Raw genomic sequence first — 25,966 nt, forward strand, 5'->3', positions numbered from 1 at the left:
TGGCTGCTGCTCATTCTCTCCCCCTCCCGCTTTGTTAGGCGCCGTGACAGCCCCAGGGAAGCAAGGGGTGCTGTTCGTTTGCCGACACCCCAGCACAAAGCCTTGAGTTTATGTACCAAAAACTCCACGGTACAACTGCAATAAAACAGTTGTTACTACTTTAGAAATTAGATTACACAAGTTTGCTAACTATTTCACGGACTGGAATGGCCTGAAGCCTTAAAAGATTAGTACAAAGATTATTTCTAACCGCGGTACCCGTTTCTGCAGCGAAGTAACATTCTGCTTATTTTATTTCATTTTTAAGGTATAACCGAGGAGTTTATTACCGCACTGTTTTACTTCTACAGAAGCATGGGGGAACTGAAAGTGACAGAGACCGAATACGCCCTGCTTGTAGCAACAACCGTGTTTTTTTCAGGTAACCTGGGCGGCGACCCGCCGTGGGGCGCGTCAGCCAGCCCCGCGCCCGCGCCACCGAGCCGTCCGCTGCGGCCGCGCCCGCCGCACCCCCGCCCCGCTAACCGCGCTCTCCCGCAGACCGCCCGCTCCTGAGGAACAAGCGGCACGTCGAGGAGCTGCAGGAGCCGCTCCTGGGCATCCTCTACAAGTACTCGAAGATCCATCACCCTGAGGACCCCCAGCACTTCGCCCGCCTTATCGGGCGCCTCACGGAGCTGCGCACCCTCAACCACACGCACGCGGAGGTGCTGGTGACATGGCGGACGAAAGACCCCCGGCTCACCTCGCTGCTCTGCGAGATGTGGGACCTGCACTAGGCGCCGCCGCCGCCGCCGCGCTCCCCTCTACACCGCCGGGCCCCGCCCCGCCCCGGCTCCGCCGCCCCTCCCGCTCGGATCGCGCGCTTTCTCTTCCCGCCTTTTTGTCCTCCCTCAGCAGCTGCCCGGCTCGGGGCGTTAGCGTGCCCGTCGTGAGGTGCTGGGTCGGAGGCTTGCCGTTTGCTCCGAGGCCATGGAAAAAGAAAAACCGTTTAAATTGTTCGTGCCGCCGCGCCCGAGCGGTGGTCAGGTGTCTGCAGTCAAACCCCAGACTAGTACTCGGGCGACGGGGCTCTGTCAGGTAAAGCGGTGCTGCTGCCCGCCTTGCGCAGTGTTACCACGGCTGGCGAGGGCGCTGGAAGAGCGCAAGGGCCCGTCCGGGGGTTCCGGTGGGGAGCGACCCCGGGGGTTCCCCGGGCAAAGTCCCCAGCCTCTGTCCGGGAAAGCACCTGCGTGCCAGTGCACCGAGCTCCTGGCTGCGGCAAACTGTACAGATTGGTGCTGGGTTGTGGGGGGGACAACACACATACGCCTTTAATTGCAAAGACTTTTACTTGTTTTTCTGTCAAAACCGAAGAGAATCATCTTTTTGAGCATTTGCTATATATTTTAACTGTACGCCACCGATGATGAATACATGTTGGGTATGGGTAACTCAGAACTGTCTGTGGGAAACATGCCACTCGGACACCTCATTGGCATTGATTTGTTGGTCCCACCAGATGAAGTGTGCAGTGAAAATACTGTGTCGCTATGCGCTGAGTTATGTGAATTCAACAAGATATTTTTCATGTTGAGGCTCCTTACAAAATATGTTTGGATTCAGATGTGATATTCTGATAGGAGAGGAAGTACACTTGTACAAGACAAATCCCTGTGAATTCTAAAACACCTTGTAAAATGAAATTTTCACACTGAAACATAATCAGATATGTTTTAGAAGTACTCTTGGGAGTAAAGCAAAAAATAAATATCAAGTACTGGACTTGAAAGAAATCATTTTGCTTAATGAATCTTTAACTATGCAGCTGTGTACAGGCATGCAATAGCTAGTAAGTTCTTGTCATCAAAAGCTTCCACTTTGGCCACAGTGTAGTCTATAAATCAAAATACAGAAGACCAGCAGTTTGCAAAGCCACTGTGAAGTAAGAAGCAAGGAAATTCCAAAGCCATTACCAATACCCTGGGCTTTGAAAATTGTAGGTAGTTGATTTATTAATGGAAAAATTTATTTTCACATTAGATGTACATTTTTTTTCTGGGTTTTCTATTCCTTACTTACAAATAGGAAACTAATTTTTAAATTTGTGCAGGGTTTTAACAAATGCCCAGATGATGATTTTAATTTGCCATTTGTAACAACGAGCATACCAAACCGGGGTGAGATCACTAATTCAGGTAAGACTGAAATAAGCATTTACCTTGCATATTCTTTACATTTTTTTTAGTGTTGTTGACATTTTTCATGAGTAGCTTAACAGTTTTGTAGTTGTAACACTGTTAAATACAGTTCCACTGTTATTTTTTAGAAAGGCATTGATCAAAATCTCTTCATATTTCAGATGCGATTTCACAGCAAGTCAAACTTTGCTCTGAGGCAGATGAAGAGGTCAGCTAAGTATAAACTCTGCATATCTTAATTTTTTTAGGGCCTCTTAATTTGTTCCCAAAACAGTGCCTAAAGCACTACTCAGTAGATACTTCAGGGCCAAAGGAAGTAGTCAAAGGGGAATGATAATTTTCTGTCCTGTTTTAAAGCTGAATCATTTAGAAGAGGTATTTGTTACTCAGTGAACATGCCTTTCAATATTAAGGCGATTTCCAAGCTGTTGTTTTGTTGTGTTGTTTTTTGTTTATTTTTTTAAAGTACCTGGGAAGTCTGGGAGTTTTACTCAGAATAAGATTTAGGAACTTAAAATATCTTTGTGGGATTGGTTCTGAATAGTCTGTTGCAAGGCAGAAGGATTGAAGTCAGAGCATTCTTTGCCTTGTCTGGCTTTATTGTATCTATAAAACAATGAATTTGGTACAGTGATTTCCTCAAGCATTTGATTCTTCTCATGGTGTTTTTACCAACATTTTTCTGCTTTAGTAGAACTCGGTAAAGCTAATTTTTTTTTTTTTTTGTGGTAGCTTCCTGTGCTTCCCAGATGTGAAATGCTGTTTGCTGCAACAAATGGAACATATTTCTTGATTTTCGTATCCCTGAGGGTTAAACTTCTTTTAGGCCTGGCAGATACTAAAGTACAGGCAGGATTGTAATAATATGATGCAGCCAAAACAAGGATAGCATTAGGTGACATCATACCTAAAACAAACTGCAGAACTGCCCTGTGGCCTACTGTCCTACTCTTACTTGCCTAAACCACTGATCAAGCGCTGCTTGTACAGTGCTTTAAAGGTCTTCTAGGAGCACAAGGTTAGTTGGTTTTTCTTCCTCCTTTGTGTAAGACAACTGCAAGAACTATCGCAGGTAGTCTTGGACAAGATCTCTGAAGCTGGTTTTACTTAACTCAGCAGTATCTGTCAGAGTAAGGAGGGCAGTGGTGTGAAGAACCTTGTATTGACTTCTGGTGGAGTGCAGTTAGCCATATCTTTAAGATTATCTGTTTAGTGATGTCCCTATATCTGAAGGTAGTGGGGTATTTTTCACTCATGTTTGTGTCTCTTACTTGTTCTGTAATACATACACAGCGAATGCATGAAGATTTAAACTTTGATTCCTGATTGTATATAAGCTTGTGTCACCATCTGTGGAAAAAAAATTACTCTTGTGATACGTCTAAGAGATAAATATGTATCTACAACACTACTAATTAAATAGCATTTGAGATTAAATTGTGGAACCTGTTTTAATAGAATATAGCAACAATGAATGAATTGTATTCAAAACTCTACAAAGAGGCTGAGAAGATCAAGCAGTGGAAACAAACTGTAGAATCAGAACTGAAGCAGAAAGAAAGAAAACTGCAAGAAAACAGAAAGATTATTGAAGCACAGCGTAAAGCCATTCAGGAGTTGCAGGCCAGTATTGTACAATATACAATGAATATGTAAAGAGGAAGTTCTTCCTGATTTAGTATGAGAATATTATTCATACAACTAAATATTAAAGAATGTTGCAGAGGTTAAAGAAATTTTGAGCTATTAATGTGATGACTTCAAAGAAGCCATTTGGCTAGATACCAATGACCTATGGCTCTACTGCTTTTAAAGGAAAAAGTAACATTTTGTTTTCTAAGAATGGTTTTCCTCTTTTTAACAATGCACTTCTATCTTTGCATTATTTACGTGACATCATACTGTGGGTTTGCAGAAACCTGTTTAAGACTGAGTAAGTTTTCATCCTCCTGGTATGTGTAAAGTATGCTCATGCATATTTCTGTATTCAACACATAGTGGAAGTAGTGCACTCTGTTTTCCCAGTTTCTTATCTCGCTGATAGTGATGGACAGCTTTGTGGCTGAAACACATATTTTTAAAAATGTATCGGTCTTTTTTTGGTGCTGTTTGTTGTTTGTGTTGGCTTTTGTAACCTGAGTCATCTTTGAATGTTTTGACTTTTGCCTTGAGAAGATGGTTATTCTGAGAAGGGGTGCACACCTGTAGTATGCGATTATGTGTACAACACTGTGTGTACAACAAGTGCTGTAAGCATTTTGGTTGCTGATAATTATTGTTTATTATTATGTCTTTCGTGCAAACTGTAACAAAAGATGGCATATAATAGCAGGTAAAATGGATTTCTGTCTTCTGATGCAGAAAATTACTTTCTCAAGTGAGATTTGAGAAGTGAAACTGTATTTCTAGTGTGTTTTTCAATAACAATGTGTTTTCGTATTTGTTCCCTATTAAACTAGTTTGAAAATGAAAAACTAAGTTTAAAACTGGAAGATGAGATAAATGAAAATAAAGATCTCTTAAAAGAGTAAGTAATACAGTCAAATATTTTGTGAAAATAATTACGTTTTGTGCTGAGAACTGTATTAGTATGGGAAGTTAGATACAGCTGTTAAATTGTAAAGGTCATCAGGCCATTTACATTGTTACTACTTAGGTATGCAAAGTACCATGCATTCCTGTGACCACCTATTACGGTATTGTTTCCTCTTTTAGAAACAACGCTTCAAGGCATCTGTGTAATCTGCTCAAGGAAACCTGTACTCACTTCACAGAGAAGTCCACCAAATGTAAACGCTATTTAAATTGATTTATGAGAGTAAATGTACTTCTAGATTTCTCTAAATTCACGAAGGAAAAGCTATCATTGTGTTCCAAGTATGTTCTCTGGTTGAGATAAACTGTATGTGTCTCTGCATCAGAGTGAAATTAGATGTGAAGCCATAAGTCTAATAGTTGTCTGTTTTGAAAAGCTAAATCTAGAGGGTTTCTGAAGTCAGTGGATAGTTTGCTGGAAAATTACAAACCTTGGGAGCTATTTAGATGTCTAAACACTGATTGAAGTTTAAGGTAGTGTAAGCAACCCCGATTAGCCACTAGCAGCCACTCCAGAGCGAGTGTAGGTCTCAGGAAGTCTTGTCAGTCCATTGATGTTTTTCAGTCCCATCCAGATACCTTGAGTATATTATGACATAGAAGGTGGCAGTTCATGTCTGTGTTTAGGCAGTAGCATCTACTCTAGTGACCTTTCCTAGCACTATAACAAATTTCCAGAGTTGTTGTTATCCTATTTAGAGCAGTTATGGATTCATGGAGGAAAAAGGTCCAAATCCCAAGACACCATGAGTAACTAGCATTCTTCTCACTAAATTGACCAAGCCAAGATAGCTGCATAACTTAACAAAGTTTAAATTCTTGAGATTTTAAAATGCGTTTTTGCCTTTGGATTTTATTGTATGAAATTCAGAGTTGTTATTACAATCTTTAAAATTTTGCAGAATTGATCCCAGATACTTAAGAATGTCTGTTTCTTTTTAACCTTGCTTCTACAAACACCTGTGTATAGATGTACTGTACTTATTTGATAGCTGTGTTTCTTACTGTTTTCTTAGGGGAAAATAATATCAATTAAAAAAAAAAAAGAAAAAGAATGAGATAAGAGTATTGTTACAATTCTGTAATGACAGCTCTGTGGTCTTGGGTATCTCTGATTATGGGAAGAAATTCGGTGCTAAACCTGTTACAGTTTTTGAAGTACTATAGTATTCAACAATATTAATAATGTCAAAATTAATATAGGTACATAAGTTGATGTAGAATCGTACTATTCACAGAAAAAGTAAGGTTTGGGAGAAAATTTGAAAAGCTGAGCTTGCTTGATGTTCCAATGGAATATACATTTTCTTCAGATGATGTAACTTTTGGCATCCTGCTTCATAATGATTTTTTTTAAATAAGAAAAGGCCTATAATTCCTTTTTCAGTTCATTATGCTGTTTAAGCATAATGGCTTGGACAACTGACATTCTTTTTCAAAAGGAAAACTTTATGATACATTCTTACTTTGATAGATGAACATGAAAGAGAAGAAACAAGACAAGTATATGTGGAACTTAATAACAACATTGAAGTAAGTGCTGTAGCTTGTGAAAGGCTCAGATGTGATCCCAGTTACATGGATATGTTGAGCTATCTGAGTTATGTGTATATGTTGAGATACTGGTTGTATGAAGAACATTCTCTGATAAAACAATTAGAACCGTCATGTGTGACACAGGAAGTCAGGTTTTCAGTCCCTTTATTTTTGTATTGTATAGAGCATTAATTAGATAAAATGCAACAGTGTTTGGGATGTAGATCCATGGGATCTGTGTGATATGTATGACCTGCTTAGTGTCAGGTGGCAGCCATAACTTCTGTCTTGTTTTTGTACTCTGTTTCACCAATCTGGTGATTTCACAGAACGGCTGATGTTGGAAGCATCCTCTGGAGAACATCTGGTGAACTTCCCCTGCTAAAAGCAGGACCAACTATAGCAGGTTGCATAGGGCTGTGTTCAGTCAGGTTTTGGGGTCAGGTATATTAGGGTTATTCTATTAGATAGCTTTATTTAATGTAAAGTGCAATATAAAATAAAGATGAACAAACAAAATTAATTTCAGTTTTGAGTGTGACACAGAACAAGAAAGCTCAGTACTGAAACTGGTGATTTTGTGTGGAATAGAAAGCATAAGGTGTGAATATGCCTTAACTTAAAGAGGGGGTTTGCATTTTTTTTGTTAAAGAAGTGCAGTCTTGCCAAATAAATTAGTTCATCATATTTTTGTTACTAATTATTCCAGTGTGGAAGATAAGAGTTTGGTATATTTATAACAGAGAAATGTAAGGCATTGTTGTTAGGTAGTGATAAAACAGATAAGCAGAGTCAGAGAGTACAAGGTGTAATGGTTAAATATTAACTATACGTTGTTGTAGCAACTAAGAAAGGCACAACAACTCCCCCATTGTGTTAGGGATGTAGAAACATGGACCAGTAAAAGTATTTCATCCTTGAAATTGTTTAGATCTTGAGTACAGAAATTCTTAAACTACCAGCTCTGTATAATTATAACATTAACTCAAAATATGTTTGTGCTCTGAATTTTGTTTTTAACAACATTTCTTCTACAAATATAAATGAGCTTGTAATACTGTTTGTTTGCAAATCATAAACATAATTGTTCATTACTGAAAGTACTTAGTTTTGTATGAACATATGTATTGAATTTTATTTTTAGAGAATGATAATGGCATTTGAAGAGCTTCGTGTACAAGCAGAGAACACTAGATTGGAAATGTGTTTCAAATGTGAGAATTCTGTTGCGTTTATGCTGCAGGCTTAATCATAGATTTATTGCATGCAGTTTCAGGCCAGAAAGATACAAATTGCTAGAGTGGTGAACGCTGTGACAGTTGTTAGACCCCCTTTTATTCATGCTGCCAGCTATTAAATGCCTGAGCCCTTTGGTTTTCCACTGGATCAGATTTGGAGCTTTATTTTTCAAAGTCACTCAAATAAGTTTTGACTGTGAAGTACAGTCTAGAGATCACTACTTATGTAGTTTGTTTATTTAAATGGTAATGCACTAGTGTATAGCTACAGAAATTTTAATTATCAGCTTTATTTACACTACTACGTGCCTGTTTAATTTTTACATGTGCATTTCTGTTAGTTTCTTATAACAAACTATTAAGTGATACATGGAATAGCGGACTAATTCTGTGGAAAGCTGATGTAAAAAATTTTATTTTGTCTGATTAGAAAATAGTTTCTAACGTGACCTCATAAATTACTCTTTAGGAAACAAATTGTTCAGCTGTATAATTATAAGCAATCTTGAACTGGACATTGTATTTAACCTGAAGTATGTTTTAGCTAGTATATTAACTTTGGATATTATTGTATCTCCAAAGTGAAAGAAGAAGCAGAAAAAGTGGCTAAGTTTGAAAAAGAATGCAAACTGGAAGTCAGTATGAAGGAAAAGCAGGTTTGCTCAGTTTTACAATCTACTATGTACACCTTTATTTTTGAAACAAATCTTTTAGTTTCTTTAATGTTTGAACTTTGCTGTCATGGCTCACTGATGAATGAAAATAATTAGTTTAAAAACACTTGGTTGTTTGTGAAATATTTGTATTTTGGAAGGATGGAAATTGATATTGCAAATGACCTTTTGATGGGGTGTTCCTTCCGTGTTACTACTTTGGAGTAAAATGTGAATTAGGCTAGTGTATTGTGACAAAGGGAGATCTTGGTGATAAGATTTAAAAGGACCATGTAAACAATGAGTACTCTTTCTGTTTTCTGTGCGTATGCCTTTATAAAGTGGCTTGTGCAGATGCATAGAATTAGGAAAGCAGTCATCACTCGTCATAGGTAAGAAAGGTATAGTTCATATCTGGTAATAAGGAAGGTGGGAAAAAGGATTGTAATGCGTATTGGACCACAGGCTGGTAAAAGAGTTTAAGAATCTGAGATGAGAGTAGTTTTTTTGTAGTGGTGATGAGGTAGCTGTGATGGAAGACTGATTAAGTTGAAGAAATTAGTTGTCATAATAGTTTTTAGTTTGTAAGCAGGACTCTGAGAAGCTGAGCATCCATCTGTATCTGGGAAGGTCAAAAGTTTGTTTTTCTGAGGATAGATGTGACATTGCAATAGGGGAAGGAGTGTTCCTGGGCATCATCAGGAGCTACATTTAAGTCAGATTCTGCTATCTTGGCGATGTTCCAGTATCTTTAGTCTACTGGAATTCATATTTTGGTTTTGAACTGAAGAGCTTTTTCATCCAGAGTAATATGACATGATCAATATTTGGCTAAGACTGACTATCTTATGTAACATGGATGACAGCAGTATATATGCTAATCATACAGGGTGCACAAATGAAAATGAGAATCTGTCCTTTTTTCTAGACTTCATTATGGTATTATTTTAATTTTGCTAGATTTCAGCTCTTACCATACAGAGTGATGAAAAAGATGATATAATAAGAGACATCAAGACTCAGCTGCAGGAAGCAAAAAATAAGATTGCTGACTTTGTAGAAGCAAAAAGTAAGAGTTCTCTCTGCTATGTTAAAATGTAATTGGTTATAGATGTGTAGGAAACCGGATCATGGTAATTTTACCCTGTTACTAGTCAGCAGCAGAACTTTAGGGCCTTGCAGGCCATGTTTTCATTTAGAACAGAAGCTGCTGATTTGGGATCAGGACGGGTAGTGTAATCCATGTAAGTATAAAATCTATGCCTGTATTTCATAACCAAGGTTTTCCCTTTAGGCTTAGACTACACCCTGGTTTTTTATTGACATGACAGCTTCATTGTGAGGGATTTTTCTCTTGGTCTTCAATAAACTCTAGCGTGAACATGCTGTACTACTTACAAAGGTGCCATGTACCCTGTCATTCCTTTTCTGTAACAGAAGTTTTACCAGGACACTATAACCCTGCCCGTATTATAGAGGTTTTTCCATTCCTGTTGGACTTGTACAGAAGACATGGCACAATAATATTAAAGTGTTTTTCCTGGTTACTGGGTTGATCTGTTTCAAACCAAGTTAGTGAAGGGTCTTCAAAGTATAATATTTGTTCAGAAGTCCATAAATAGTAGCCTTGTTCTGTGTTCAACAACACATATTTTGACATCTTTGCTAAATAGCACCCCAAAATATTACAGCTTTTAAACAGAATCTTATTTGCGAATAGGGAAATGATTGACTGGCATTTGAAGTTTTAACTGTTTTTGAAGGGTTCTTTTTTAAGGGTGAGTCAAGCAGTGACAGTGTTTGAAGATTGCAAGGGGAAAAAACATTGCTTGAGTTTGAAAACTTATACTCAGGTCCCACTGAGGAAACTTACTTTTCAGAACTTGATTTTCAGTATTTTTAAGCCATTTATATTACAAAATATTTACAGTATAGGGTGCAAGTACTTTAGAAGTGAGGCAATTTTCAGTCTCCCCTTCCCTGGGGAGTGTGGGGGGAAGGTTTTAGCATAGTTTTTATGCCAGATACATGTAAGTGGCTGCATTTTGTTAAATTCTATAAATACATGTCATTTTCTTTTTGGATACTGTTACTTAGTAGGTTGAATAATCATCTTGGAGGCTTCTTCCTTAACAATGACATGAATATATTATGTAACTTGGTTAAGTTCTAGGAATGTATTTATCTGTAAAATAGAAATGCAAGTATTTTTTAGTAAATACCCTGTTTTTCTTAAATGTAAGCATGTATTGTTTTCCTTAGGACATGAAGGAGAACTGTTAAGGGAAACCCAGATGAATCAAGAACATTTGAGGGCAGAACTGGAAGAGGCCAAAGTTTCATTGCAAAAAACAGAGGTACAGCTTGCTTATAATTTTCCAGTATAAATAGATTAGATGAGCCATTGCATAAATAATTACTGATACTTTAGATATGAAACAATTGTAGTTCTTTGTTGCAAAAAATGTTTAGAAACTATACAATTTTTTTGAAGGTTACTCAAAAGAGCTTAGAAATCGAATTGCAGACTGCAGTGAATGCGTTAATTCAGGTCACTGGAGAAAAAGAAGCACAGGTGGAAGAATGTAAAAAAGCTAAGGCTTTGCATGCATCCCTGATAGAGGAATATGAGACTTCTATTTCCAATATGAAAAGCTTGCTGCAAAAAGAGCAAAATAGGTAAATTAAACAGTTTAAATTCAAAGAATTTTATAGGTAAAATACTAGACTACCAAGATGCTTGGAATAAAACCTAAATGTAACTGCATTTTTTTTGTAATCACTAATAACTATTTTTAAAGTCCTTCACCTATTTCGTTATTTGAAATTATTAGCACTTGAAGACAGTTACACTGTTTGGTTTTGTGTAGATGCAGCTGTTAACTAAGGAAGTAGTAATCTCATTTAGTACTTGACAGTTCCTTATTAATGGAACCTTTAGTGAGGAAGATGCTCTTCCGTATGTGATAATAGTAATGCTTAATACCAGTGCCTATTATTAATGTATTTCAGGGTTTTTTTAGTTTTAAAAACTGTATTCATCAAAAAACCTCATAGCAACTAAAGCCAACCTTTCTAGAAGTGAGAACAGAGCAGTAAAGATGTATTTTAAAATATCACAGATGAGTTTTAAAAAAGCAGTGATTTTGGGTTTGTGGCATTAAGGTGTCTCCTAAGTAGTTGCAGTTTATGACAAATCCAGGAAGAAAGAAGGGATATGAAATTAGTTTTTCTGACACAGTGGTCTAAATGCAGATAATTTAATGCATTTTTTTTCAGTTTTGCTGGTTGATACTGGTCTATAAAAAAGTAAATTTTTGCTTCCCTCTCCCCCTGACTGTCATAGTGATATTTTTAAGAAATACAGATCTATGTATGTGTATATTTGTTTACTTTTATGTCTGCTGTTCTGAAGTTGTAAAAGTGAAATTCAATACATGTTGCAGGCAGATATATCATCTGCCTGTTGAAAGGCAAATGTTCTTAAAATGCTTGTGATAGACCTCTTCTTATTGTCCCTTGAGTTTCAAATGCAGTGCTTTGTACTATACTTTTTTTTTTAATTACCATTTTATTAGATTGGAGAAATATGAAGATGAGTCAAAGCTACTTACCTTGGAGCTCAGAAATAAGTCTGCTGAACTGGGTGAGGTTTGTAGAAAGAAAATGAGCTAAGTAGTAATAAAAATGCTTTATGCTGTTTTCTGAAAATGGATTGTCCCTGTTGCTAGGAAAAATAGTTTTACAGTACCCTGTACCTGTCAGGAATGCTTACATTTCTTTTTACTCATCTGACTCCCTTTGGCAACAGTCAGTCAGCAGTGCTGTGCAGACCTCCAATAGTAAGACCATACATGCATAGATTCTTCTGGAAGTCATTTTGGTTTCTCTACACTCTTCCAGTTAAGACTGATCGCACTGAAGACCTCTTTGAGAGGTAGCATTAGACTGCTGAACAGTAGATTCCAGGAATTATTTCTGTAGCTTGTAGCAGAGACAAAACACTTGCATTAAGCCTTCCTGCAGACCACTCTCCCCATGTCTGATGCAGAGTCACACTGACAGTGGTTAGCTTTAAATATTGCTTTGATATCCTGTGATTTCTAGATACATGCTTCTTAGCCCCCAGAGTAAGAGGTCTATCTTTAGCACTGATTTCCCAGTGTGCAGCATATGCCTCCAGTCCTGATATGATAGATGAGAAATACAGTGTGATGTCCTTGTATGTATTGAAGGCATCTAAAGATTAAGTGTTGAAAAGTTAACTTCTAATGCTTGTCTAGAACAAGGTGAGATGTGACCTGTGAGGATTCCAGAGCAAAAATGAGTTTGGTGTCCAGTACTTGCAAAAAATATCAGTAATGTGAATGTGCACATAGGAAACATTGTGAAGTTACTAACAAGTGGTTTCCTTTTTTAGCATATCCATGTGAATATCTTCAGCAGTTCAGGGTTTTTTTCTGAAAAGATGCATATGCATCAATATTTGAACATTACTCCATTTTTACAGTCCGTGGTTTCTTTGAAGCCATGATTGTGGAAAACATAATAGACTGAATTTTATTTAAGATTAATTACTAGCTTCTGTCCAGATGTGTATTTCCTAATGTCTTTCTGAATAATTTTTTCAACTACATTTAGATTAAGTCGTAATTTAGTTTTAAAAACTTCTGAATTTAATCCCACAAATTTTGAAAATTAGGCACTGCAAAGGGATAAATGTTTTATACTGCCTGCTAAATATATAAAATTATTTCTGTTCAATTAATTTTACATGTGCTGTAGAAGAGATGACTAAACTAAAATGTGACAAAGAAATGAAACTTGAAGAGCTGTCAGAAACACTGGTAAATGTTCATTTTATTAGTCTCCCAGCATTTACTTTTCATATGAAGTCTCTCTTCCTTCGTATCTTAAATGCCATATATAAACACTGTCTGATCTGCCTTAATGTTGCTACTAAACTTTCTTACCTGTCTTTTAGACAATTTCAGTGCTTTCTTTGAAGGAATTGATACTCTCCACTGATTTTTGTTGGTTTGTTCTGCTTTGCTTTGGTTTTCCTTGTCAAGATTTCTGGTCATTTTCTTCTTCATTCACACCTATTTAAATGCCACTTCCTCTGGACATAAAGATTTTGCATTTTTAGTTATGCCTAGTACTCACTCTTTCCTTGTTCTGAACCTTTCTGAAAAATACTTTTTTTTTTTTAATTTTTTGGTGATGAACATCAGCTCAAACCTTGTAAGTACCACACATCTGAAATTTAAGGCTGAAGGATCAACCAGTTTTTGAAAGTAAATTCCTTGAGTGACTAGCTTTCTTCATAATAATCTTCTAAAAATTAAGCCTTAAGAAGGCTGACCTAATTTTGGTGTTTAAAGGATAACCAAGCTTCTGACACCACTCAGAAAAGGCAGTGAAATTTGTGAAAAGGTTATTATGACAAAATAAGGACACAAATAAGCCATTTCATAGGTTTCTTACTTCACAAATCTGTTGATTATTTTGCTGTTTGTGGTGTGTTAGTTATGGTGAGGTGTCCTCCCTACTGTAGTATCCAGAAAGCATTGTATATTGTGTTGATTCATGTCCCTATTCAGAGAAAACACTTAAGAGCCTGAAGAAAGGTCTTTTGGGTTATAACACCCCGTTCCATGCACTCCCATTATTATACTGGCTGTTCTTTTCTTGCCTATAGAGATGCTTCCTGAGGGAATTAGCTATGGTCTCTGTGAACCCTATGGAACTGTGACACAGGCCCATTTTCTGTTACAGAAGTCTAAGCTATATGAAGTACACTTTTAATACAGGATTATTTTAGTTATGATCTTGTATTTACAAGTCTAGCAAGAAACTGCATCAGCCAAAATAAGATAGTGTGAAACCAAGTTTGCATTTTACCATGTACCATATAAGGAACATTTGTTCCTTATATACTGTGCACTGAATTTTCTGAACTGAGTTTCACCAATGTTCTTAAACAGGGAAAAGTTGAAGGACTTCTAGTGAAGAAGAAGGATCTTGAGGCTACTGTAGAAAATTTGCAGGAAAGGGAAAAAGAAATGGAAAATACTCTCCAGATCAGAGAGGTCTGAATAAAGGGTGATAGTAACATGCTTTTATAAATAATTGTTAAACGTTATAACTTGTATATAAGAACATAAGAAATGTCATAGTCATACCAGTGCTCTACCCAATGCACTGCTCTGCTCCTGACAATGACAGCAGAAGATACTATGTAATAGAGGAACCTGGCTGTTTGCTATGGTCCATTTTCCTCATGATGCTGCAGTAGCTGCATTAAGGATGTTAGAGGACACGTACATGCCTGTCAGCTGCCTTTGCTATCATTTATGGACTTGTTCATGTTCACTTGTCTCATCTGGGTTTGAACCCCCTCGTGCTGTTTGGCTCCATAGCTGCCTGTGGTAAGAAATTCCAGAAGTTCATTATATGCTGTGCTTAAAGAATCACACTCTCTCTTCCTCCATGTCGCCCTCGACTCCCCACCTGCCTGCAAGTGCCTGTGCCTGTGGTATCAGTGTATCACCAGTTACTTGGAGAAAACAGTATTCAAAGCATTTGTGCATTATAAGGCTTGCTTATCTTGTAATGGCAGGAAATTCCTGAGAGAAGAGTTTTGCTTTGTGGCTTGGAATGCATCCAAAATATGTGCCTATCCTATCACATAGTACTGGAATTCTGTGGTTGGGGTTTTTTTGAAGTATTTTAATTTTTTTTAATTAGGTGAATACGAAAGCTTGTGATACCTGAAGCAAATGTCTTCATTTAAAATAATGTTCAAGGGAATCCAATGTTGTCAGTAATTTTGCAGACTAGTTAGTTACAGTATGGGACACATTTAGCACTCATATCAGAGTTCAATATCTCACACTACTTCCACATCACACCAGAGAGATGTAAAGATACAGTCTGGTTAATTTATGGCATGCATGCTGTTTTGTTTAATCTTAAAGCTTTGTGTTGTCAGTTCATTTCTGATAGATTTCATGACTTTTACTCAAAACACTTCCTTTTTATTCTGCAGAAAGAAATCCACGATTTGAAAGTACAACTGACCAGTACAGCTGAAAAGGAACAAAATTATTTAAAACAACTTATGACACTGAATACAGATCTTGAACAAGAGGCGTATGATAATTTTTGAAAATACAATATTATTTTTTTGTGTTATGAAAATTACTTTAGTATACAATGATTTATGATTTTCTAATGAAAAATTTGAACCTATGCACACAGTATGACATCTGTTATATACTTACATTTATAAATTACATTTTCTGTATTTGTATGTATGCAATTGTTCCATATCTCTGTGATTTAGTTGGGTTAACATGAAGAGAAAGTTTCTGAATTCATTGTTAACCCTGCTTTAAGCTGGATATTGAACTACATCATCTTCAACAACCATTATATTTATATAAAAGTTTACTCTCATTTTCTTCCTTCCACTGCCTTTTTGCATCACTATAACTTTGCTGCAAAGCTTAAATTCATAGCTACAGGCCTGGACTTTTTTCCGTGTGAAGTAACAATTCTGTAACAGATAAATTTAACTTGAAAGGAAAATTTGAAATACATGTTCTTATTTCTCTTGACCATTTGTTTTAAACTAGGCAAAAGAATGATCAACTAACAGTGTATATCAATAAGCTTTTATTAGAAAAAGAACAACTAGCACAAGAGAAAAGTGGTATGGCTACAGAAATCAAGAAACTGGGAGAAAATAATGAGGCAAGTTGTAAACATCCAGCTGTTTTTAAAGGATGATGTACAATTCAAAATACAGATAATGTGGTAAACTGCAACTTGACATGGCTCTGTAGAATATCTGAACCATTTTTTATGTTTAAAATGCAAAGGAAGTGCAGTTACCCTTGTGGATAGAGCAGATCAAGATACTGCTTAAGATGTCACTGAATTTTTTAAAATGTCACTTTGAATTTTATTCATTTTACTTATGTGGGTCTTTATTTAGGATAGTAGAAAAAAAGAAGAAAATACAAAGCAATTACTTGAAAACCTGGAAGAAGCAAATGGCCAGCTAAGGCAAGTAAAAAACAAATATTAATGTACAATAGTATTGAAGGAAGGAGACTTGATTCCTTCACAGTTAGTCTAAATGTTGTTTTCATGTACTGCTTTCTGTGATTTTTAGATTAATACTTTTTTTTGGGTTATATAGCTAAATAGAAACTTTAGTATTGATGTAGGCCATGTAGAAGTTTCTACAAACTAATAATAACTGCTGCTACAGGAAGAATTTTTTTGCCATAACTTTGTATTGCATATAGAGAGCTATCCTATTCTGCATTAACATCTTAGGTGTGAAGGAAATGAAAATAGAAGTTAAAGGTTATGGACTAAATGTGAAAAGGTGAAACTGGTTAAATGTTATTCTCTGAAGCAGTATTTGTACCACTAACCCAATAGACAGGCAGCCTTCCATGCTTCATAGACACATTATGATATTACAGATTAGAATGTATTTACTTAGGTAAGGGGAACATCCTTCCATATTTAAAAAAATTATGTACAGGTCAGACATAAACTTGCAGTCACTTTGCATAATTTTAAGAACATTTTGATTGAACAGCTTATGAAGTTCTCATCAATATTAGCAGTTCTTTTTAGAAAATAAAGTATGGGTTTATTTAGCAGTAGTGAAAACAATTTATTAAGTAAATATTTACTAATGCATGTTAATTTGGCATTTAGAAATGAACTGGAGTCTTTGAAGAAGCAGATGGCAAAGAAAGGTGAAGAGTTTAAAAGTAAACTGGATGAAAGAGAAGAAAATGTATGCCATATCATGTGCTTTATCATGAAAATGTATAACATAACCTGTAGGACAAAATCTAAATGTAACACCTTTTTTTCCTGCAAAGCTCTGCCTAGGGATATAATGTCTTAAAAAGGCTTTCTTCTTTCAGTGCTGCTACCATGCTGAGCCCTTTTATTTTAAAAGGCAAGGACCTTCACTGGGATGTTTAGTCTTACATGGAGGTGTAAAAGTCCAGATTTGTTAGTTTTCAGGCAAACAGAGAACCCCCTTTTTTTTCATTTCTGCATACCCACTTAGTGATGGATGAGGTATGGATTACCTTTCAAAACGTAACAAGAGTTTTAGTTTAAATATGGTCAGTTATTTTTATTTTCTTACTGTAGTTTCAAAGCATACCTCTTTTTTTTTTTTTAACATCATAATGGATTCAAAATTGTATTGTATAAGTCAATGATTTACAATTATATTTCCAGGCTAAGAGTATTGAAAATGATATTTCAAGAAAGGAAAAGCAGTTGAAGATTCTAGAAAATAAGGTATGCATTTTTTTTTTCAAGGACTGTGGAGAACTTCATACAAGATTACTTTTTAAATTGTGAAGTAACTTTTTGAAATTTTCTTCTTTCTGAACTCTACAACCACTGAGGAACTGGTTCACTGCTATTAATGTTGATGATACTGGGCTAGCAAAATTCTTGTAGTACTTTATGGTTAAAACTCCAATCGTTGTAACACGTTAGCATGTTTCAGTCCCATTGGAAGTAATCAGACTTGTGCAAATGCATGTTTAAGTATGTTGACAGTAATCTCTAACACAATGAGTAATTTTTTAGGAGTTGATTTTATGTTTGATAATTAATAATTGGAATATTTCTTATAGTTGAATAATTTGAAGAAACAGGTGGAAAATAAAACCAAATGCATCGAAGAGTTGCAACAGGAGGTATGTACAGTTTTTAAAAGTCACTAATACCTAAACCAAGGTATTTTGTGGTACCTTACTTTTCAACAGTGTTTGTCTGGTGTGGTATCTTAGATATACCTATGTAATTTATAACATTTCCTTTCTTATCCTAACTCTGAGCAATTAAGGAGTCACCTTTGGAATTACTTGATTTGTAAATTTATTCTTACTTTTGAAAAGTACAATTACAGAAATAATAACTTTAATAAACTTTTACTGTTTTCATTTAGTACATGGTATCATTGATATACTTGAAATAATGACCTCTCCCAGTTACCAATAGTATAAAAAAGTTGTGATTAGGAAAAATAGTTAATAACTGTACTGTAAAAATATATAACATGTATTTTTGATCATGATATCTGCACATTTTCTGTCAGCAGCATCTTAGTTTTTCTTCCCATTCTGCACCCTCATTTGCTTTTCTCTGATGTTGCCCATGAGGAGTCTGTTATAAGGTCATGAAGTAACAGTATTATTAAAGTAAGTAGCTGAGCACTCTTGTTTCGAGAATTGATCTGGAACCTGAACTGCACAACAAAAAGAGAGTTATTCACTTGCTGAAAGCTGAAATTTTGACGATTCCAACCTGCTTGATGCAGTTAAATCATTACATAATTCTATTAACTTCTTAAAATACAGCGTTTGTTTTTCTTTATTTTAACAGAACAAGGTGCTGAAAAAGAAAATTACTGCAGAAAGCAAGAAAACAAGTATTTATGAAGGGAAGGTAGGTTTAAATAACTTCACGTACAACATGAGGATAAAGCACAAAGACTAAACATTGTTAAGTCCCAGTGTAAGATAATACATGTTAAGCACATTCTGAACTGTTTCATGGATCTGGGATACAGATTTTGCAGGGATGAGCTCATACATTTTGGAAGATCCTTCCATTTTTTTAATCATTGGGCACTGACTGGGCAATCAGACATTTGTAAGAGATGGGCATCACATCTCAAGGAATTATGTTCTTGATCAGTCCCTTTCTTTTTTGCTTAATAGGGTGCTGGTCATCACTCAGATATGCCAACCAATTGAAACAGAGAAGCAATTAAAGGAAATGCATATATTAATATTATTCCCCTTAAGCAGTTCTTTTCATGTGTTCTGCAATGATAAGTCCCTGATTAGAATATTGTGTCCAGTTTTTGGGTACGGCACTTTAAGAAAAGTGTGGACTGTTTTGAGGGTATTCTTAGGAGAAACTTAAAAGGCAAAAATACAATCAAAATGCACACTTGGGAGGAAAACATAGCAAAAAACAGTTAAAATCTTAAACAGATTTATAAGGGAGGGAATAAAATCTCCATCTGTATCTTTTTTTAGAAGAATTCACAGCATTTAGGGTGATTGCTTAGGAATAGACTCTTCCTATTTGTTTCATACCAAATTCTCATTAATATTAGCAGCTAAAAGGAATTAATCTTTTTCAGAACTAAATGTAATTATGAAAATAAACTGTTTCTAGAGAAACTGTTTCTTCTTAATTGATAAAAAAGATTTGACTGTAAACATAATACAGTCATAGAGTCGTATTCCTAAGTCTTAGGAGACTATCAGTTATGCTTAATTTTCCTACTTTGCATTCCATAGCTGCAGTACTGAAGAGTCTTTTGTACAAAAGGCAGAATAGTGTGAGATTGCTAATGGATGTTTCCCATACATTGGAATGATTCTTTATGACTGACTAGCCTCTAGCTTTAGGACTGGTTTATTGACGGGGGTGCACAAAACTGGTATGGGCTGCCTTTCCCATTGTGGTGTTGCCATTGTTTCTACCAGTTTTTTCTAACTCACTTCAGGACAAAGTTCAAAGGTGTTGTTTTATTTATTTTTTTTTTACTTCTGCATTCTCAAAAGGTGAATAAATTACAGTTAGAAGTGGAAAATATGAACAAGCAACATAAGGAAGCAGTTGACATCTATCAAAAAGACATTGAAACAAAAAAAGTAAATGAAAATAAACTTCTTGAAGAGGTGAGAGTTGTTAATTTTTACTGTAACTTTTAATTATTTTTTGATGCATGATTTTTTTCTGAAGCTGTATCAGCCAGAGTCCTTGCTCTTATGTAGCAGTCTCATCAACATAAATAGAATGTGTATGCATGTGACCAATGCTTTAGTGCATTAGATCCTGAAGCTGAAGTATTTGTATATGCCTTTAAAAATAAGAACCCAGTTAAAATTTCTTGTTTCAAGATACTGTTCACAGAAATTCTATTCTTGGTATAAATACAGGGTAAGCAAATTAGATTACAACTTTTCCCATGTTAGTATTTTCCTGCCCACAGTTTTTTTGATGGTAATATAAAAAAATGTTAGGGTAGAGTGCTTAAAGTGGCTTGTGGTTTGAAATGACACTTATCTGCCACGGAAGAATGGGTGTACTTTTAATCTAGGTTTATTCATCCATTTTACCAATATGTATAAAAGATACAGGATTTGAAAAGCATCCTGAAAGGAAGTGAAGACTACACCAAATGAAACTATATATACATTGTACCCACAGGGGTAAGAAGAAATGAAATTAAGATTATTTTTTTTAAATATGTCAGTTGTTCATGAATTAAATTAAGCTTAAGTTTTTCTACTAAACTTAGGTAGAAAAGATGAGGTTGCTTGCTGATGAAGCAACGATAACACAGAGAGAAACTGATATAAAATGTCAACACAAGATAACTGAAATGATGGCACTTATGGAAAAACACAAGGTAAGAGATATTACTGATTTCAGTAATTGTAATGTGTTGATACTATGTTAAGTAAACACCTTTCAAAACTAGAATAATAGAAATTAGACTCAGGTCTTTATTATGAAGATTCACTTTCTAGGAAAATGAAGTTGAACACATACTTTAATTTTTATCACCTAAAAATAAATCCATCTTCAGATTTTGAAAACAGGTCTACTGGCAGATGAATTACATTTATCTAAATTTTTAGGAATTTTTTTGTTCTCAGGTTTCCTTTGATACCATTTTAATGCAGTGTTCTGAGTGTCAGTTTGAGCCTTCGTTTATGAGGAGATTACTTAGTGACCTTCAGCAGTTTAACTTAACATATTTTAAACATTCCATATTACTCTGGTTTGCAGTATATTTAGCAGGTACTGTTAATAAAAATAACATGGCTAGTTTTCATGTGCTGGAACCCGTACCACTGCCTAGAGATAAAGCATTCTCTGTCAGCCCACAAAATAATGCTGCTTGTGCATTTTCTGTTTTGCAGTTTCTGCTGAAGCATCAATATTTGTTCATAGTACCTTCTGAATCTTCAGAAGTGTCTTATTTGAAAAAATTAGTAATGTTTTAAGACTGGGTAGATATGTACTTGTAACATTTAGTCAAATATTTTGAGTCTGTTTTTTTGGTGTTTTTTTAATACAGCATGAATACGATAAAATGGTTGAAGAAAAAGATACAGAGTTAAAACTTTATAAAATAAAAGAACAAGAGCAGTTATCATCAAAAAGATCATTGGTAAGGCATACTCTTCAGCATTAAATAACTAAATGGAAGGGGTGCTGTCCTTAAAGTGTAATATGATTATAAGTATCACACTTGGCAGGGGGTGGGTGTGTGTAAGTGGCTGCTTTAGTAGGACTGAACCCTGATGGGATCGATGCATTCATTTCTGTTTACAGTTATTTTCTTACAGGTTTTATTATGTGCATTAAAAAAATCCAGATGTTTCTAAAAATAAATTAGCATAGCTGTGTTTTTCTGTCTACTTTTCCTGATAGTGTGTCATGTTCTAACCTCTGACCTTTGTATTAAATAGTTGGTTTCTGCCCCCCAGCCCTCTGTTCTTGCAAGTGTTTGAAGTTCTTACCTTGAACAATTTTGGTCAAATACCTGTTTCTTAGTAGTACTTCAGCTCTTTCTAAAATGAACTAAAACAAAACTTCAAGTCTAGAGTTAGGCTGCCTCCCTGTCGCCTTCTCCCCCACCCCCCTTTCTGGGAAGGTTAGTTTTGAGAAGTATTCTGAGAGACAACATCCCCTCAAGATTTTCACAGAAATGTACTTCTACAGCATATACTTAAAATGCAGTATTTTTCTGACATTTCCCTTCACAGAATATTTCTTTGCAGAGCTTTTAAAAGAGTTAGATTTTTTTAATAGAAGGTGTGACTTCAGTCTACATGTTGGTTTTTTTTAATTTGGTAACCGCTTCTTTGATCATCTGTTATTCTAGTGATTGAATAATTCTGAAAATGAACTGTAGATACCTCTCAGCATGCTCACTTTATGGATAAGTTAGCTGTATTGGAACAAACATATTTTTCTTTTGTTTATAATGAATACCCATATTAATTACAGTCTCATTTTGGACTGTTTTTGTTTTTCCAGGTTAAGCATAGTTAACCCTATCCTTTATCTAATTGTTTTTAGGAAAGTGAGCTGTCATGTTTGAGAAATGAACTGTCATCCCTTAAGGAACAACTTAAAGCAGCAATTGAAGAGAAGGTTGTTTTTCTGGTTTGTTTTAAATTTTACTTTATTAAATGTAGCAGTATGGGTGACATGCTTGGCCTGGTCTTATGCACTGTATTAATACACAGTCATGATGAACCTACTCTAGTTCACTCTGCTGTGAACAGAGGTGTTAAGAGTAGATGATCACCAGACGTCCATTGCAGCCTTAACAATTCTGTGATTTTGTGATTGCAACATAGTATTCTTCAGTTGGCAAAAGAAATGCAAGATAGAATTAAAAAGACAGCAAAGGGACATTTGCTTGAACAAACAAGAATGCTTCCAGTTCATTGCATGAGGCAATAACTAGAAAATAGAGCTCTTTCTTTTTTTAAATACAGCTGTGAGAAAAATTGTATTAAAAGAGATGTTATGTAGGTTCCTTAGCAGAGATGGGAGAAGTTGTATACGAAATGAAACTGAATAGAAAAGTAATATCTTTTGAATGCTGCAGTTCGACTAAATCTGGGTAATATATTTGTGTGAATTTTGTAACAGAGTATGATTGAGGACTGTGTTCTGTAATTATACCAAGATTTTCAACAACTGAATTCAAACAAAATATTTACTTCCTATCACATAACTCTTTTTAGGAGAATCTTGCAAAAGAACATCCCCAAAATATGGTTCCTGAAAATGAAAAGTACAAGGTAGCTTTAACCTTATCATTAATTAATTTTAGAATTTGGTAATATTTATATGTATGCATTTGAATTGAAGTTCCATGACAAAGTACGTACACTTAACAAAAGACATTGGAATGCATTTAACTTAAACCTTCTTTAATTTTAGAAAGTACAAACTCATTTTTCTGAGACTCCTAAACCTCACTTTGATCTGGACTATGAATCTATTAATTTAAAAAATAAAAAGTCTCCAAATGATATTCCTGTAAAAGTCAACATGATGGAAAAGAAAAAACTGCCTTCAGTATCTGCTAAAAGTCCCTTGGATAGTCCATCATTAAAGGTTTGTAACCCATGGGAGTGAATTTTTCTTGTTTTATTTTTCTGACTGTATTTCTTACTTCTCTGTAGGTGCATGTTTATTTTTTGTTGTGATAAGCAGGGATTTAAAAGGTGATAGCCACACACACACACAAAAGTATTCCACAGTGATAACAGAAAGCAGTTTGTGTAAGGGCTCCCACTGGGTGTAATTTTCTTGCTCAGTTATTTAATTTGTCTGTTATCATTGATCAGTAATAATTCCTGTCCTAGAGGGACTGTGAATTTAATAAAGACTCTAGAATTCTTTTATGTAGTCTTAAAAGAAAAGTGATGTCTGTTTGTAAAGGCACATTCTTCTCTATGGAACAGAAAATAGCTTGTGTAGCTGTAAAAATTATCAAAGTATTCCTGACTGCTTCATCATAACTGTAAAACGTTACACTTCTACCCTGTCAGAAGCTTACATGGGATGTATATCTTAACAACAGAAACAACTACCATTTTTATGTTATCCTTGCTAAAAAAGGACTGCATTGTTTGTTCCATTGCAATGCTTCTGAGAAGTTTAACTTCTAGTGAAATAACTAGTTAAGTAAAAACAGTCATGTTCTTGATACCACTGTGTCTTGCTGAAAGCTTTTTCCTGCAGTTTTGTTTGTTTGCAATTTTTAAATGCTGATTATAGTCTGCATGTAGTGACTACAGTGCAGAATAACCTGAATTTCTGCAGATAAGCCTGAAGAAGTTAGATATAGTGTGCCATAAAACTCAGTTTTCCCACAGCTTCCTGTACATTCCTCTTGTTTGGCAACAAAAAAAGGATTTGTTTTTTTGGGTTTTTCCCCTTTCTACCCCCTCCCCTTTGTTTGGGTCTTTGCTTCACATTTTGGATGGAAAGATAATTGTTCCACAGCATCTCTCTAGTGTCCTCCTGGATACTCAATCTGTAAACTGGGTTATGAGTTTGGGTTTAGATTCTGTAATTGCTACTGAAAATACAGTTTGAAATGTCATCTTTTTCTTTCCCAGACATATATGATAAAGACTCCTCCAATACATAAACCGCAAAGTGAAAGGACAAATCTGCCTTCAGAACAGTGCATGAGGAAAAAGCAAAAAGTGCTTCTACAGCTGGATGTTCAGTCAGATAGCTCTGAACACAGTGACCTCCTGGTAAAAATCAGAGAACAAACAGTGTACTTAACCGATTTTTATGCACACTGCTATATCCAAGAATGTATATAAAGCATGTGGGGTTCTGTATCCAAGACAATATTAATGGGTTTATTTTTATTTCTATGGTTCTTTCTGGAATTGTACATAATTAGTAACTATATGACAAACAGAGTACCACTATAAAAATATATGTATATATATTAACTTTTACATTGATTTTTTATGTTGTTTTTATTGAACTGTTGAGGCTTCATAGTAACATACTAACTTTTTTTTTTTCATACTTCAGTATTCCTAGGGGGAAAGAAAATACATCTTTTAATATAGTGTGATTAACTTGTTTATTTTTAATTTAAGAGCATAGTCTCGGAGGAAGAAATGTTTAAAAAATTGTACAAAGATTATCCTCAAGCTTCACAATTATATGCCATGACACCAAAAAAGGTACTGTAGCTTTTCTTCAGATCAAAACAAACAGTTAATCAAATCGATTATAGAAATTAATGGATGGCTTTATTTTCCTTCTTAGAAACCAGCTACATCAAATGGGAAAACTCCAGGCTCCGTACTGAAACTTACAACCATGAGAAAAATGCGTGAGGCTGGTTGGACTGCAGTTTCTAAAATGGACAGGAAAAGAAAAATTAAAGATGCTGAAAGGCTTTTCACTTAAAATGAAAAAATGACTAGTGCCCTAACATTATCTGATTAGTATAACCACAGTATTATTCTTTCAGGGTTAGTACATTGTTGCATTTTTTTTCATACTAGATACGTTTAATACTACATTAATTTCCTTTGTACACATAAACTTTATAGATACATAACTACGTCCACCTGCAGAACATTTTCTACATTTCATCCCCTATGCTATAAAAAGTTGGGAGACAAATGATCCCAATTTAGAATTTTGAAATAAGTATAACTACTCAGAAAGCTGTTTGAAAACAAAAAAAGGCTGTCATTAGAAATACTGGTTTTAAAGAAATTCAGTTTTGTTCTTATAAATGTACTCTCTTAATACATAATTCACGGAAGGGTATTATTTAGTGAAAGAAATACTGAAGCTGTTAAAATGCATGCACTTTTATCTCAAGTCATCTTGTTTTTTCAAATGTTAAATGTTTTAAATGTTGTTAGAACTTTCTTTTTAGACTGTTTTCAGTTGATGCTATTTCAGTATGTTAAAAGTTTTGAAAATTTAAAATTGAATTTTTAATAGAATTACTTCAGTTTAAAAATATTTCAGCTTCACAGGGAATAAAATATGCACACATTTTGAGACTGTAAAAACAATGTTAAGATGTCATTAAATTGTTCGTCTGACACATGAATTGTGGCTTTATGTATTAGAACATAGATATAAATCAGCAGGTAGGCCTTCC

The 25,966-nt window shown here is 35.2% G+C and overlaps 2 protein-coding genes and 1 long non-coding RNA gene across 7 annotated transcripts in view; 2 read left to right on the forward strand and 1 right to left on the reverse strand.

Annotated features, from left to right (window-relative positions):
* The window catches only part of LOC130159730 (uncharacterized), a 19,408-nt gene extending 18,603 nt beyond the window's left edge, over positions 1-805 (reverse strand). For all 3 annotated transcript variants that reach the window (XR_008825827.1, XR_008825828.1, XR_008825826.1), the window contains exon 1: positions 746-805. This is a non-coding gene — a long non-coding RNA (uncharacterized LOC130159730). The remainder of the gene's footprint in view (positions 1-745) is intronic.
* The window catches only part of LOC130159727 (bile acid receptor-like), a 12,031-nt gene extending 10,256 nt beyond the window's left edge, over positions 1-1,775 (forward strand). For 2 of the 3 annotated variants that reach the window (XM_056361627.1, XM_056361628.1), the window contains 2 exons: positions 308-421; positions 541-1,775. In XM_056361627.1, coding sequence (XP_056217602.1) covers positions 308-421; positions 541-779 — 353 coding nt within the window. In that variant the 3' untranslated portion in view covers positions 780-1,775. The remainder of the gene's footprint in view (positions 1-307; positions 422-540) is intronic. The other variant, XR_008825825.1, reaches the window with a different exon arrangement.
* SYCP1 (synaptonemal complex protein 1) lies at positions 973-25,909 on the forward strand. The gene is made up of 31 exons (XM_056361631.1): positions 973-1,080; positions 2,093-2,177; positions 2,342-2,388; positions 3,639-3,803; positions 4,640-4,707; positions 4,896-4,969; positions 6,250-6,308; positions 7,456-7,525; positions 8,132-8,205; positions 9,163-9,271; positions 10,465-10,559; positions 10,697-10,881; positions 11,781-11,848; positions 12,988-13,049; positions 14,190-14,294; positions 15,254-15,357; positions 15,843-15,960; positions 16,205-16,275; positions 16,945-17,026; positions 17,485-17,547; positions 17,892-17,954; positions 18,643-18,705; positions 19,839-19,955; positions 20,579-20,689; positions 21,365-21,457; positions 22,372-22,446; positions 23,049-23,105; positions 23,248-23,424; positions 24,435-24,578; positions 24,939-25,025; positions 25,111-25,909. Exons 1-31 carry the CDS (start codon positions 973-975, stop codon positions 25,252-25,254), a joined length of 2,943 nt encoding a protein of 980 aa, XP_056217606.1. The 3' UTR covers positions 25,255-25,909.
* Positions 25,910-25,966: the final 57 nt, after the last annotated feature.

This window comes from Falco biarmicus, chromosome 16 (genome assembly GCF_023638135.1).
Source record: "Falco biarmicus isolate bFalBia1 chromosome 16, bFalBia1.pri, whole genome shotgun sequence".
Lineage (NCBI taxonomy): Eukaryota > Metazoa > Chordata > Aves > Falconiformes > Falconidae > Falco > Falco biarmicus.